At 57.3% G+C, this 14,015-nt stretch overlaps 1 protein-coding gene across 2 annotated transcripts; it reads right to left on the reverse strand.

The window, feature by feature from the left end:
* Nucleotides 1–1,304: 1,304 nt before the first annotated feature.
* CERS1 (ceramide synthase 1) lies at nucleotides 1,305–13,334 on the reverse strand. Of its 2 annotated transcripts, none has more exons than XM_068420883.1 (7): nucleotides 13,292–13,334; nucleotides 4,927–5,086; nucleotides 4,218–4,398; nucleotides 3,693–3,854; nucleotides 2,640–2,787; nucleotides 1,887–2,035; nucleotides 1,305–1,393 (listed from the first exon to the last, which is right to left on the reverse strand). In XM_068420883.1, exons 2-7 carry the CDS (start codon nucleotides 5,039–5,041, stop codon nucleotides 1,351–1,353), a joined length of 798 nt encoding a protein of 265 aa, XP_068276984.1. In that variant the 5' UTR covers nucleotides 5,042–5,086; nucleotides 13,292–13,334; the 3' UTR covers nucleotides 1,305–1,350. The 2 variants fall into 2 exon arrangements, with proteins under 2 accessions (XP_068276984.1, XP_068276983.1); XM_068420882.1 differs by lacking the exon at nucleotides 13,292–13,334 and adding an exon at nucleotides 12,437–12,658.
* Nucleotides 13,335–14,015: the final 681 nt, after the last annotated feature.

The following is a 14,015-nucleotide window of genomic DNA, read 5'->3' on the forward strand; positions in this document are numbered from 1 at the left end:
TGGTGACGCCTGGGCGAGCCGGCACTACAGAGTTCAGTTGACCCACACATGTCTTGTGCCAGGACCGAGCAGAAAAGCCCCTGGGATATCAGTTCCCCTCGTTTCCTCCATCCTGCAAACCCCACTTGAAAGCCAAGGAACAAAAGCAGCGAGAGGGACCCCTCTGACACCCTGCGAGGCGACGACGAGTGAGGTGACAGATCCTGCCCCAGCTTGGGACAGTTCCCATCAGCCCGAGTCACAGTTTGCTTTCTGTTTACCGAGGAACTTTCCCCGTGGCTCACACGATGAGCCTGGGGTTGAGTCAATACAACAGACCAAACAAGAAAAAAAAAAAACAAAACCAAACAATAACCACACTGTGATACCTGGAATTAATGCCCTGAATCCCCCCTCCGCTGCCTGCTGTCCCCAGCTGGGAGGGAGCTCTGTGCCCCAGGAGCTGCGGGTCCTGGCCCTGCGAGGGGAGAGCAGTGGGGCAGCCTTGGCCTGAGGGGCTGTAAATGCCACGGGGCTGCCCAGCACGGAGACACCCAGCCCAGCCTGGGGACCCTGCACGGCTCGGGGCCGGCGCTGCCTGGAAAACCAACACGGGGAGCAGAAACTATTTGTTCTTCACTTGAGCAAGCAGACATTGCTGGGTGGGAGTGTAGAGACCCCTCAGCAGGGGACCCTGCAGGACTGGGACTGGCTTTTTAAGCAACTAGAACACTTATGTAGGCTTTTTAAGCAAATTAAATCTCCTGGCCCTCATCCGGCAGGACAGGAGGCTGGGATAACGCTCCAGGGCTGGGTTTCCAGGCAGACCTGCTCACGGGAACTGGGCTCTGACACTGCATCACCTCTCTAGTCCCTGCTTGGCAGCTAGAGAAGAGCTGGCTTTGGGCTCCCCTTGCCTGGGAGGGTGATGCCAGTGGAGGAGAGGACATTTCCCCTCCCAGTTTGATGCTGGGTCAGAGGGGCTGCTGAGGAAGGGTCAGTGGGAGGCTCCAACAATAAGGGAAAATCACAAAGGGACAGAGAATAGTTGAGGGCTGGAGTGACAGCAGGAACACCAGGGGACCTAAAGCCAGCTCCAAATCCTACCTGGACCAGCAAAGCCTCTCCACTGAGCCAGCACGGACTGGCCACAGAAAGCACATCAGCATCAGGTGAAGCCTGGTCAGAGGCCGGCCCCAGAAGGGGCCTGAGCCTGTCAGTAGCATCTCTTCCCCGGCTCCGGGCAGGGGATGGAGGAGTATCAGGGGTGAAGTTCTCCTTGTGCCTTTCATTTGCTGGGTTCGAGTGCAGGGTCCTGGGCCAGTCCCCAGATCCAGCCAGGCTGCCCAGGCTGCAGCGGCCGCGCTGCCCTCACAGCCCCTTGGCTTTTACAAGTCCATTCTTCAGGTGTGTCCTGGGAAAGAGAGCACAGCAGTGAGCCCTGGTCCCCGCACCGACTCTCCCTCCCTTCCTTGCACAAGTCACTGGTCAGGTCAGACCTGCCTTGGCAGGCTCTCGCAGACACTTTTGCCCCTGGTCAGCCAGACCTGCTGTGTGAGACCCAGCATCTTGCCAGACTTTGTGCTCACCACATGAAGTGCAGATGCTGCTCAGAGAGAACAGCCTCAAGCAAAGAGCCAGTCCTGCACGGTGAGGAGGGGAAGGGGTGGGTGAGGATTCACGGGACAGAAAGATGGACGGACACACCACAATGCCTGGGCACGGAGACACAAAGTCCTTCCTGCAGCAATGTTTTATACTCCATGCCAAGGCATCCTGCTCTTCTGCTTTCCAGCCCAGTGCTGAACCCTTGGAGAGCAGCTCCAGGGCCCTGGGATGTCTGCCAGTGCCCGTTCCCCTCGCCCACAGCTGCTGTACGTGTGTGTCATCCCTCCCTGCCCACATACCCTTCTTTCAGAGCACTGGGCAGCTGGAGTCCAGCCTCTTTCTTCTTGGCCATCGTGGTCTTCTTGCTGTCCTCCACGTCGTACTCACGCACATCATTCACCTCTTGCATCTGCCCCATCAGCACCTTGGCCACAAACAGGACGATGTACTGTGGGGGGAGAGACACCATCAGCCACAAACCCCAAGGCTCGGAGCTGTTCCACCCAACCTACCCACTCCCATCTGCTAAGTGGGACCTCCCTCCGCTGTCCTCAGCCCCAGGGAGGGCAGGGCAGATCCCTCGGGGATGGCCAAAGCCCTGGGATGCGGCTGATGACCTGTGGCAGTGGGAGGCACCACTCCTGCAGCTCCCCTTAACCAATTTCATCCCCGTGGGATGATGAACTCAGATGCCACCCTGCTCTGCCCAGGGTCAGGCTTGCTGGCGTGAGCCCTCCAGGTCCACCCTTCTCACCCCCTCCCCAGATCTTCGGGGGATGCCAGAGCATTTACACCCATATCAAGTTCCAGCCTGCCCCAACTGCTGTTGTCACCCCCTCCCCATGGATCCCCAAGGTGTGAGACAGCCTGAATTCCAGCACAGAGGAGCCCCCGGGCACTGATGTGCATCTCCCTCCATCCCCCAAGTCCTCTGAAGCCACCTCCATCCCTATGGTCCCCCCTGCCACCCCCAAGGCAGGCAGCAAGCGCCATGCAGGAGCAGTGGAGGAGGGAGAAGCTAGTGCCGGGGTTGCTGAGCTCCCTCTACTCACCAGAAACCAGTAGATGTTCATCAGAGTGAGGACAAGGAGCAGAGCGTTGAAGAAGAAGTAGAAGGGGATATTAGGGACCAGCTGGAGGCTGGAGTAGCAAGTGGCGTAGAGCACCTTGAGGGGGAACCAGTAGAGACGGAACCAGAACCTGCCAGGGCAGAGGGAGCAGGGTGGGTTTGGTGGCCCACAGGGATCCCGGGAGAGGCGTGAGACCCAGCGCGGCTTCCCCAGCACAACCTGCCTCCAGGCTGCCCTCGCACCCAGCAGTCCCTGCTCCTGGCATCTGGCTTGGGTTTACAGGTCTGGCTCTAGAGAGGACCTCACACAGACCCCATGAAAGGGCAGCTATTGAAGGGAGAATACAATCTCTGTGGGCAGAAAAGGCTTGGCACCAGAGGCAGGGCAGAGAAAGGGCCTTCTCAGGGTAGAGAGGCAGGAATACACTGCAGATTATCTCAGCTGGATGGGGGACAGGAGGGGAATACAGCTGGAAGGTTTTCTTAGTCCTGTGCATCCCTAGTTCATCACCAAAAACCCTCGCTGCTCTCCCTCCCTCAAACTGAGGGCTCTTGTTGCCACCCCTGCTTTTCAGAGCAGCCCACAGGGAGGGAGGAAGGAGACAAAGGGACAAATGAGGAGTGACAACCTGCCAGTTACCCATCTCTGTTCTTCATCTTTCTTTTCTCCTGCCTTGCCCCGAGAGGAACAGCAAGGCTGGAATCTGGGGCAGCCCTACGTCCCGTTTCCTTCTTGCAAAAGTGCTTCTTACTGCTAAAACCAAGGGAGTGGGGAAAATGGAAACAGCTCCTCCTCCCCTGGGGTCATTTGTCATGCTGCAAGCGAGATTTCACAGGCACTTCTGTGGTGACAGACGGGGAAGTGACTACAGAAGGATTCCAAGCCCAGCATGGGGTCAGGCTCTGCGGGAACCTCTTCCCAAACCCTTTTTGAAAGGGCTTGTTCCCATGCACACAGACCCAGTACCCCGAGGCACCAGGGGATGGCAAAAGCTGGCAAGGAGGGTTGGAAGCGGGATCAGGCAGCCAAACTCACCAGCTGATGCTGAAGGTGAGGCAGCCGATGTTGGAGATGATGTCGTTGAGGCGATGATAGACTCCCCCCCGGTGCTTGAAGTACACGTTGAGCTTGGTGAATTCCAGCTGCACGTCATTGACGTCGTGCAGGAAGAGCACGAGGATGCCCACGTTGTGGTACCTGCAGGAAGAAGGGGAGCAGGGAGGGAGATGTGTGGGGCGGCGGGTTGACGTTAGCACCCAGCACCCACGGTCCATCACGCCGGGAGCAGACAGACTCCCCGAGTAATCCAGACAACCAGAGCTGGCACAGTGCAGCAACGTGCTGCAGGGTGGGTCTGGCACTGTGCAGGGCTCCTGGGCGCTGGGATTGCTGCGATAGCATGGAGGCAGGGGAGAATCCACACCAAGCCAGCAAGAGTCCTCCTGCTGCATGTCTGTGAGATGCACGTGAGCATAGAAGGGCTGCAGGTTTTGCTGTGTAGCTGCCCATGGCTGGCCTGGGCACGTTGCAGAGGGGCAGTGCCACAGCCAGCGACCTCACCTGAATGCGTAGGAGAAGGCTATGAGGGTCAGCGTGACCACGTGGTGGAGCAGCATGACAACGGAGTCCTTGCGCCACGTGTCCATGTAGGCGGTGGCATAGATGGAGTGCCCGTAGAAGCTGCACTGCAACAGGTAGGCGATGGCGATGTCCGTGGGCACGTCCATGCCCTTCTTCCAGTCTGGGGTGGGACAAAGACACTCGGGTGAATCCAGAGCCAGGAGCACAGAGCCTCGGTCAGCAGCGGAGAGACAGGAGTGCGAAGAGTGGGCAGCAAGCAGCAGCCCGAGCTGCCCCAGGCAGCCCCAGCACCTCGCTGCGCTCAGGTGCTCCCAGTCAGAACCTCACAGAGGCAAAGGCTGGAAGAGGATTCAGGTCTCCTGGCTCCCAAACTCTGCCTGTGGCACTGGACCCACTCCCTCTCCCAGATCAAAGAGAGAAGCCTTGAGTTACTTCTCTCCTGCTTTAACTACTCATTCCCACTCCCCTCCGCAGCTGACCCGACCCACTGCAATACCCACTGGGTGACTCTAATGAAACGCACGGAGCCAGCCTGTCGTGCCCCTTCTGTACCCACAGCATCCCAGAAAAGGCAATTTAGGGCTTCAGCCTTCTCTCCTGCTCACCCCAACTCCCCTTATTCAACCCAGTCATCCTATGAACCTGGACATCCTAATCCACACCCACTTCTCCCTGGTTCTTACTGTACCGTAAAAGACAGATGGTGGGTCGTAGAAGAAGGGGTAGTCGGTGAAGAAGAGCAGGTAGATGCCATACGACCAGGATAACGTGTAGAAAAGCAGCTTCCAGGCACTCTCAGGCATCTTGGCAGCATCTTTCGGCTGCAAGTTGCACCACTCCCCGAAGGGCTGCAAGGAGAGGGGAGAAGTATCGTCACACGGGGCAGAGAGACAGGCCCGGGGCAGAGTGTGCTGAAGCTCCAAGGGACTTGAGCACCGTATGCTGTGTGCACCACCAGACAGGGCAAAACCAGGGTCACAAGCCCCTTTTTTCTGGCCTTCTTTATAGCACAAATAAGGAGGTGAAAGAGGCTCTAGAGAGAGCTTGAAACAGAAAAATGCAAGGCTGGAGATCCTTCTGCTCAGCCTTGGCCATGCTGGAAAGCTCGTGGAGAAGGCAGAAGCCTCACGGAGAAGGCAGAAGCCTTGGGCATGCGTCCCACAGCCTGGGCACCCCTCCATCACCCTGCTCCAGGAGCAGGGCTGACCACAGCTGGCTTCTGCAGAACAGAGCCAATAACTAATAAAATAAAAATCAATCCTATCTGCGCAAGGAAACCCAGAGGAGGAAGCTGTAACTACACAACCCTGTGTGTACGGACCTCGCAGCGCTGCCAGCTCCCAGGAGCTGAGGCAGCAAAGGCTTTGGGGAGTCCCAAGCACTCGGCCACTGCTGCTGCTCCCCAGCCAGCACGGCACGAGCCTCCCCTGCATGAGCAACCAGCGCTGGAGGGGACCAGATTTGCAGGTAACACGGCAGCAAAGGCTGGAGCACCGGGTGCTCTTGCTCTCTCACACCTACCCACGCTCACCCACGTTCCCAGCAGCTTTTCCAGCTGACCAGAGCTGAAATGCTGCTGGTTTTTCCCCCCACTGTGGTTTGCAGCACCTCTCCCTCCGGTCAGGACTCAGAAATAGGAAGCAAACCTCCCCAAACACAGGCAAAGCGAGGGGAGGATGAGCAGTTCTGTGGCAGGCTCGCACTAATCAGAACGAAACTTTCTCACCCCGAGTCCCCCACGCTCCCGAGGGCGACGACTACCACCCAGCTCCCCCGACACTCCTGCTCTGCAACAGCGAGAGGGCTGGGCCACCAAGGCCAGCTTGGAAATCCCAGTAAAAGCCAAACCCCAGCATTAACCAGCCTCAGGTCCCCAGGAGGAAAACGGAGCAGCTGACGCTACCCTTCACCTCAGCCCGCGTGCCAGAGAGCGAGCAATGCCGACGCCGAGCGTGCCCCCAGCTCAGCCGGGGCTCTGGGCACGGATGTTTTCCCTCTGTGGCAGCTGAGTGACACCAGGCACCGTTTCTGCTCCTCGTCACTCAGCCCTGCCAAGCTCTGCAGCCCCTGGCTGTGCTGCAGGGGAGCAGTCAACGCCGGGGAGTGTTGCTCAAGGTCTGGAGGGAATCATCACTGCCTGAAACACAGATAACGCCCAAAGGCCCCCCCGGCTGCCAGCTCCCCAGGGAGAGACCAGATAAGCTCGAGATGAAAACAAAATGCCTGCAAAGTAACCGTACCCTGCCCCAGGTCAGCACTTTCTGCAGCTTCTCCATGCTCAAAGGCTATATTAAGGCCTCAGCTGTCCCCAGGCAGCGGCTGCTCTGGCTTTTAGCCCCTCTCTGCATCAGATTTTCAAAGGATTCCCCTCCAAGCATTGTCCCAGCCTAAAAGTGCTTTGTTCTAAGCTCTGAATTTCCCAGCACTGGTCAGACCTGGAAGCACCAGCCCCACAAAGCTCTGCCAAGTTGTCCGTACCCCCTCCAGCTCTGGCCTCCCCCACGCATCTCGCATTCAGAGCGTGGCCGTCCTCATTGAGACCAGGAACACGCTGCTGCCAAGGCTTCTTCCAACAGGAGCCACAGTAGGAAAAAAAAGGAGGAAGCTTGAAGGGTGAATAAATAATGCAGAGACAAAGTCCTGAGCCCAGAAAGCATGAATTATTTGTGTCTCCATAGAGTGGAGCACCGCAGCAGCTCGCATACGGGGACAGCTCACCACGGTACCCCTCCAGCGAGCTGCAGAGCCCCCCGCCCTCCTCCGCTGGGGCTGAATTCAGGGTGCTGAGCCCAGCCTCACATCCCTGCTGCAGCCTTGCTGCTGACCCCCAGCCAAGTCATTTGGAGTGGGAGATGATGTCCTCCCATCACCCTGCTGCCGTTCCCACGGCAACGCTGCAGGGATGCCTGTTGCTAAGGGTGACGGGTGCTGCGGCTGGAGCAGCGGATCTGGCTCCTGCTGGAAGAGCCCGAGGCTCTTGGCAAGTGATGTAATGGGACTTCGCTTAAAGGGCGACCGGCTCTTCCTCCTCCTCGTCACCCCCACGCAAACCTTCTCGGGCGGCTTCTGATTCACCTGTAACAGTGACGGGTCTGGGGGAGGTGACTGTCCCCCGCAGCACCGCCTGGCACAACCGGGGGAGGGAAGGAGCAGAGCAGTGACTGAGCGTGCTGCGAGAGCGGTTTGGGGCTGGAAAGAGAAACCGAATGGAAACAGTCGCTGCCCACAGCTCTGCTGAAGTGTCAAAAACGTGCTCGTTGCAGAAGGCAAACACATGCTCTCTCCCTTTTTACAGCCGCCGGCACCAGAGGAAAGCAGCCAGTCCCCTTAAATCCACAACCGGCTAAAGCAGCAGGACACGGGTCCCTCCAGCAACCTGGCAGCGATGGGTTATGAATTGGGGCTTGTTACAGAGGAATTGTATCCCCCAGACAGCCCCCATCGCCTCCAGCACCTCCCCAGCCTAGAGACAAGGGTCTGGCCAAACCCCAGCCATGCCACGTCTGGCTTCTGGGCACGACGAGTTCCCAGAGGGACACAAAGGAATGGCTGGCACGAAGCACCCTCAACCCAGGGAACTGGCAGCTTTACATCAGCTTTTACTCAATGCAGATGACAATGATGAGCAAGCAGAGCTCCAGTTCAAAACCTGGCCACAACCAACAGCTCCTGCTCCTTCCATGGCGGTGGCACGGCTCCCCGCAGGCCGGTGCACTGCTGCTCAGAGCTGTGACGGTGCCTTTCCACCCCAAGGGATGATATCCCCTCCATACCCAGCCTGGATGCTGCTCCCAGACCGGCTGCCACCCCCTGCCACATCAGGGATGGGGCACAGAGCCTGCAGGAAAGGCCCAGTAAAATGTCACTGTTCTCTAAACCTGAAGAAATGAGTCTCCTGGAACCCGTGGACCCAAAGGCAGTGGCTGTCACCCCCCTAGGAAAGGGGAATGAATGGAGCACAGCACAAAGAGCTCCAGCTCTCACTGCTCCATCCCTGCACCAGGCAGTGAGCTGCTCAGTGCCTCAGTTTCCCTGCCCGCACAGCAGCTGAGACACTGGGAAGCTGTGTTAGGCTCTGGGCACCGCTTTCCAGATAAACAACTAGAAAAAGGCACTACGACAATAGCAACAAACCAACAGACGTTATTTTTCCTCAGTTCCTCTGCAAGCAGTAGAATTTGCTCCTAAGAGAGAAAAGCAAGAGAAGACACTCTTTGAAGACAAGACCCAGCTGCCCACAGGGTGCCGCGGGGGCTGCCCGACCTCCTCACGCCTGCCTGCCGACACAGCGGCACGGGGAGAGCAGCCCCCGCTCCCAGCCGTTCCCGGGGTGAAGAAAAGACCCATTGTTGTGGCTTTCTCCCCTCGAGTTTCCAGGGTTTGTGCTTCAAACGGCGGGCAGAGCGCAGCGGGACGAGGCGGGGAGGCGGCGGTGCGGCAGAGCCCTCTCCCAGCCCCGGGCTCGCTCGGCGTCCTCTGCTCTCAGCACAGATCGTGTTGGGTGGTGGGTTTTTGGGACAGGGATAATTCCCCTGGCACAAGCCACACGCCCAGTGCTGGGGCTTGGAAAAACAATACTGTAGGGTGAAAAAAGTTGCATAAATCACTGAAAGGGATAACAGGAACCCTTGCTTTCCAGCTTGTGCACCCTTCCTGGCGCTACACCGTGTCACCCCCCTAGAAACCCTGCTTTCCAGAGCACGTTTTCCAATTCCCACAACACTTTTCCTCGCGGAGGACACTGCAATGCCCTACAAATTTCGACACCACTAAGACAGCAAGCTGACTAGCATCTGGGCCAAAAATGGAAAACATTTCCCCACTGCAGAGAAAAAGCAGAGAGATGTTAAGGACGGAGGCGGCGTCTGACGAACATCACCAGATTCAGAGGCAGGGATTTTGCTCACTGATGGACTCACACTTCGCTGACTTCAGGGACTTTAACTCCCAGCAGCAAAGATGGCTCAGGGTAGTTCAGGGCTGCCTAGGCTTGCCACAGCCGTTCTGGATCATCTTTGTGCATGAATCCAGGTGTGCTCTTGGCTTTATCTGTTCACTGCACTGCTCAGGACCTGCCTGGGAGAGGAGGCTGCTCGCACAGGCTTGCTGAGCTCCAGGCGCTCCACCAAGCCCTTCCCAAGCAGAGCTGCCTGGTCCTATTCCAATGGCGCTTGGCCTCAGCACTGCTGGGCTCAGCTGCCCTCCAGGATGTTTAACTAATGCAGAGATGCTCAGGTTGCTGCTTTTTAATCAAACTCCTCCGAGCCTGGCTGCAGCCACTCTCCGCACGGGGGACGTGCCAGGGATGGTGGCTTTCAGAGACCGATGGAGCTCAGACGCTGACTGCGGCAGGAGGACAGGGGCACACAAACCGAGGAGGCTTCGAGGGATGGGAACACTTGCCTAGAACCAGCTTGGTCTTCATTTCTGAAGGTGGTCTGCAGCTCCAGCGAGCTCGTACAACGCCCTGGGTATCATTCAAGTTCGTGCGCTCAGAAGTCAACGGGACAAAGAGCAGAGACTCTCAGGCCAGACCCCAGAGAGGAAGGATACATCCCTCAGGCCTTTGCAGGGACGTGCCCCCAGTATAGCTGACTTTATGGGTCTTTCCCTACCTAGTAATCCACATTTGCTCAGCTAACTGGGATCTTTCCCACACCAAAACAACTCCTTTCCGTATTTGCACCAAGTGAGGATTCTGCAAAGAGGCAATGGGCCAAAAATTCTCTTTGCTCTACAGATGATGGGAAACCCACGTCTAATGCACAGGCACCGACCTGGCCAGGTGAAAGTCTCCACTTCCAAATCCTAACCAAACCCCTCCATCGCAGGCACAACCTTTACCACTTCCTCCAACCCAACCACGAGACCTTTTGTGACAAAGATGTTGCAGGATAAATGCTGCTGTGGTCCTAGAAGAGAGCAAGGAGCCTCCCTCCTCTTCTCTCATAAAAATGGGGCCACGCAGATAGCACAGGAAGAGGCACAGGGCTTTAACGCACTCGTTTCTCAGAGGAGCAGTCACGGCCAGGGCTGAGTAAGGTGCACTTTACGCTCCAAGCTTCAAGGCCTTGTGGTAAGAGTCACTTCCTCTTCAGATGCAGAGGATCACAATCCAGGCAGCAAGATTTATTATTTATAAAGAACAGGCAGGAAGGTAGCATTCCCTGGACACTGAGTGGGTTCATTTTTATAACCGTGTTTCAGTTGTTGCAGGGAACATGAATATTCAAAGTGAGGAAGGATGCTCTGAGTCTGCACTGGGAAGCCCAGTGCCCTGAGTACAGCAGAAGTTTCCTCCCAGAGTTAAACAGGAGGTCTTGTTCTCCCTGGCTTTCCTCCACTCCGAGTGATGAAACCTGCTGCTGAACGATCCACTCCACCACTGCCCGTGCAGGGGCCATGCAATAGAAACCAATTTCCTAAATACTGCCAGAGGTTTTAGAGGAAAGCCACAACCTCCAGCTTTTCCCACAGCAAGTCCAGCAGAATAACCAAAGAAAAGCTTCATATCTTTTAAAAATATATAGTTGTCTCTCCCTACTGCTCTCCTCTTCCACCTGATGCTATCACAATTTCACTCAGCATCTCATCACTGTAACACATGCAGATGTAGCCACAAGAACCGGCTCCAATCAACCCCCCCTCGCTCTTCTGCAGTTACAAGTGTGACCCATTTCTCCGAGGGAGCGACACCTCGGCACTCCTACGAGCTGCCAAGCATCCTCCAAAGGCACCGAGCAGACTCCACAGCACCAAGAGCTTTTTCACCGCTCGCTCTGGAGCGCAAAGGAAATTACCAGCAATTTGTTACGACAGACCTAGGGTTACCTCCAACCTCCTTCAACCCAGTCCCAGCGTTCCCAGGCGCTGGACGCTGCCCATCGGTAGCCACGGGCAGACAGGGGTGCAGGTAACAAGGAGAAACTCAGTCCTACATAAAAAGCCAGCACGTTACCTTGCCTACGTGCCACTTTAGCAGCTTCAAATGACTCCAGAGGACTTAGACTGGAACCTTGCACAAGGTCAAGATTCACCTCGCATTACCGGATAAGCAAAGGCAGCTCTGAACAGCAAAGGAAGAGCCACTTTAACGGCAGGCTCGGCAGCAGACAGGGCAGAGAGAAGACAGCAGTAACTCCCGAGAGCCTAATTACCTAATCATGGGCTGCAAGGGAGCTGAGTCCAACCTGTGAAGCAGCCTCTGAAGGAAGCAAGTTCACCCAGGGAACAAGGCCTGTCCCAGGAGCCACAAAGAACCATGTATGCTCAAGGCCTCGTGCCACCCTATCACGGGTAGGCGAGAAAAGGTCGTCTCTGCGTCCCTGAGAGGTGAGGACTGTCCTCTGGCCCAAAACACTGCACCTCTGGCCCAAAACACTGCACCTCCATTGCTGCTGCCTTTCAGGGCCGGGTGGCTGCAGAGCAAAGTGCAGCATCTCTCTAGGAAAGCAGCAGGGAAGAAATCACCTCTGCTGCGACTGAGCCATCAGAGCGGGGAGGGCTCGATTCATTACTGATGCTTCTCACGGCGAGAAATGAAACAGAACCAGGCTTCACTCTCGGGGATGTCCTGCTCGTCCTGTCCCTTACAAAGTACTGTATGAACGAGGGGGGGACAACAGCCAGCACACACATTCGGAGGCCGTGAAGGTCGGATGCTGGCATCCCTGCATCCCCCCGCTGCGAAGCGGCTCAGCCCCGCACTGCAGTACCGCAGCTCTCCCCGCCGCACCGCGGAGGGAACGCGGGGAAGGACATTTTTCATGCAAACCACGGATGACACGCAGAAACGTGCTCCTCTCCTTCCCCCATGCAAGAAATAACCCGGCTCCGTGGAAGAAATAACCTCCAACCCCTCCCGGGATGCAGCTGGGGGAACATGGGGTGGGGGGGAGCTCTCCCGGGGCAGCGGGATGCTCGGTGCTCCAGCACGCAGCCCCGGGGAAGCGGGGGGATCTCCCATGCAAACCCCCCCAGCCCGCAGCCCCCGGGGGAAGGAGGGGGGGATCCCTCATGCAAGCCCCCCCCTCCCGGCATGCAGCCCCGGGGGAAGGCGAACGCGTTTTCCCACCCAACGAGCCCCCCGGTCCCCCGGGATGGAGAAGCGGAGCCCACCCGCGCAACGGGCGCCCCCATCCCGCACGTCCCCGGTGCCCCCCGCCCATCCCCGTCCCTCCCCGGCGGCACGGACTGACCCGAAAGACCCTGCGGGCGGCGGCGCGGCGCAGCGCGGTCCAGGCCAGGGCCCCCAGCCCGCAGAGCAGCACCTCGCCCCAGCCCAGGTGCGCGTTCTCGGCCCAGCTCCGCCGCGCCAGCTCCCAGCCGCAGTCCCCGCAGCCCCGCGCCGCCGCCGCCAGGCTGCCGTAGCCCCGCCGCAGCAGCTGCCCGTAGCCGGGCATGGGCTCGGGAGCCGGCATGGCCTCACCGCCGCCCGCCCATGGCCCGCCGGCTCCGCGCAGGCTCCGCGTGGGGCGGGACGGGGCTGGGACTCCCCTCCCCGCCGTTACCGGGCACGAAGAGCCGCCCCCCCGGCACAGCCCGGCCCCTTCGGGCTCCGCTCGCCCCCGCCGGGGCCGGGGCAGCGTGCCCGGAGGGGAGCGGCGGCTCGTTAGGTGCTTGTTAATCAGCACCGAGCGGAGCAGCGGCTCATTAGCCGCCCGTTAATCAGCACAGACGCTCCCTGAATGAAGTTATATCAGTGTCTTACACAAACCAACGCACCGCCGTGGCTGCTCTCTTGGACGACGAGCCGGGACAATGGGCTGGAGCCGCTCCAGCAGCGAGAACCGGAGACAAATACTAATATTTCAGTATCAAGAGATGACAATCGATGAGGTAACAGTGGAAAACTGCTGTGCCTGCCAAGGTGCACCCTTTGGGTGGCCGTGGGGGCTGGAAGCCACCCCTAGGGCCTTGGCAACCTTGTCCAACAGCACAGAGCTCCTCCAGTTCTCCATGTCCAAACTGCCTGACTAAACATTCACCCCTTAACGTTTCTCCATTTGATATGCAAACAGAAACATTTCTCTAGATCTTTCTTTTTTCCATACCTCTCAGCAAAAGCCTCCAAGCAGCAGAAGAGATATCCCTTCCTCACAAAGCAGCTCAGCAGAGGGTGATCAGGTGTTTCCCCCTAACACCACAGCTGCACTTGGGCACCTGTTGCAGTTAAGGCGGCTCTGGAATAACAAGATGCACCTGAAACGTACCAACACCCACTCCCCAAAGGTCACCCCTGATGAAAGGCCACCTCCAGAAGGCAGGCAGCTTGCACTCCAGCTAGCTGCTGATTCATAGAACAGAAATCTTGCTGTGTATATATTTAAAATTAAAAGCGATACATCCACAGTCACGTACAGACAGTCAGACATGTGGCTCACCAGGAGACGCATGAGTTTAAGGTAAAGATTCTCCTAAAGTGCCACCACTTAACACTCAGTATTTGGTTTCAGCCACAGAGCAGTAAATGGAGTTCAGTTGTGTCCTAATGCACCAAAACTATCAGCTAAATTGCACCTGTGGGATCCTTACTACTAGAGATAGAAATAATCATCATCATCATTATCATCATCATCATCACAGGCACTCATGGAAGTGTAACTCGAACCAGCTTGATAGGGAAAGAAAAAGACAAAACATAAATGAGTTTTATGTCATTTGAAGTCATTCCTCTGACCGCAGCCATTCTGCCTTCAAGTTCTCTGGAACCTCTCTAATTGGTCTGGGGCAGCGATGAGAAACCACCAACTCATTCCTCTCGGCGGTCCAAACGTT

This window comes from Nyctibius grandis, chromosome 31 (genome assembly GCF_013368605.1).
Source record: "Nyctibius grandis isolate bNycGra1 chromosome 31, bNycGra1.pri, whole genome shotgun sequence".
Classification (NCBI taxonomy): domain Eukaryota; kingdom Metazoa; phylum Chordata; class Aves; order Nyctibiiformes; family Nyctibiidae; genus Nyctibius; species Nyctibius grandis.

Bases quoted from the DNA above. Each gene is read 5' to 3' on its own strand.
- CERS1 (XM_068420882.1), bottom strand. From the start codon at position 12,658: ATGCCGGCTCCCGAGCCCATGCCCGGCTACGGGCAGCTGCTGCGGCGG. The intron at 2,036-2,639 runs GTGAGTAGAGGG...CTCCCCCCACAG, and splicing joins TGAACATCTACTGGTTTCTG to TACATCGTCCTGTTTGTGGC. The intron at 1,394-1,886 runs GTATGTGGGCAG...TCTCTTTCCCAG, and splicing joins CCCAGTGCTCTGAAAGAAGG to GACACACCTGAAGAATGGAC.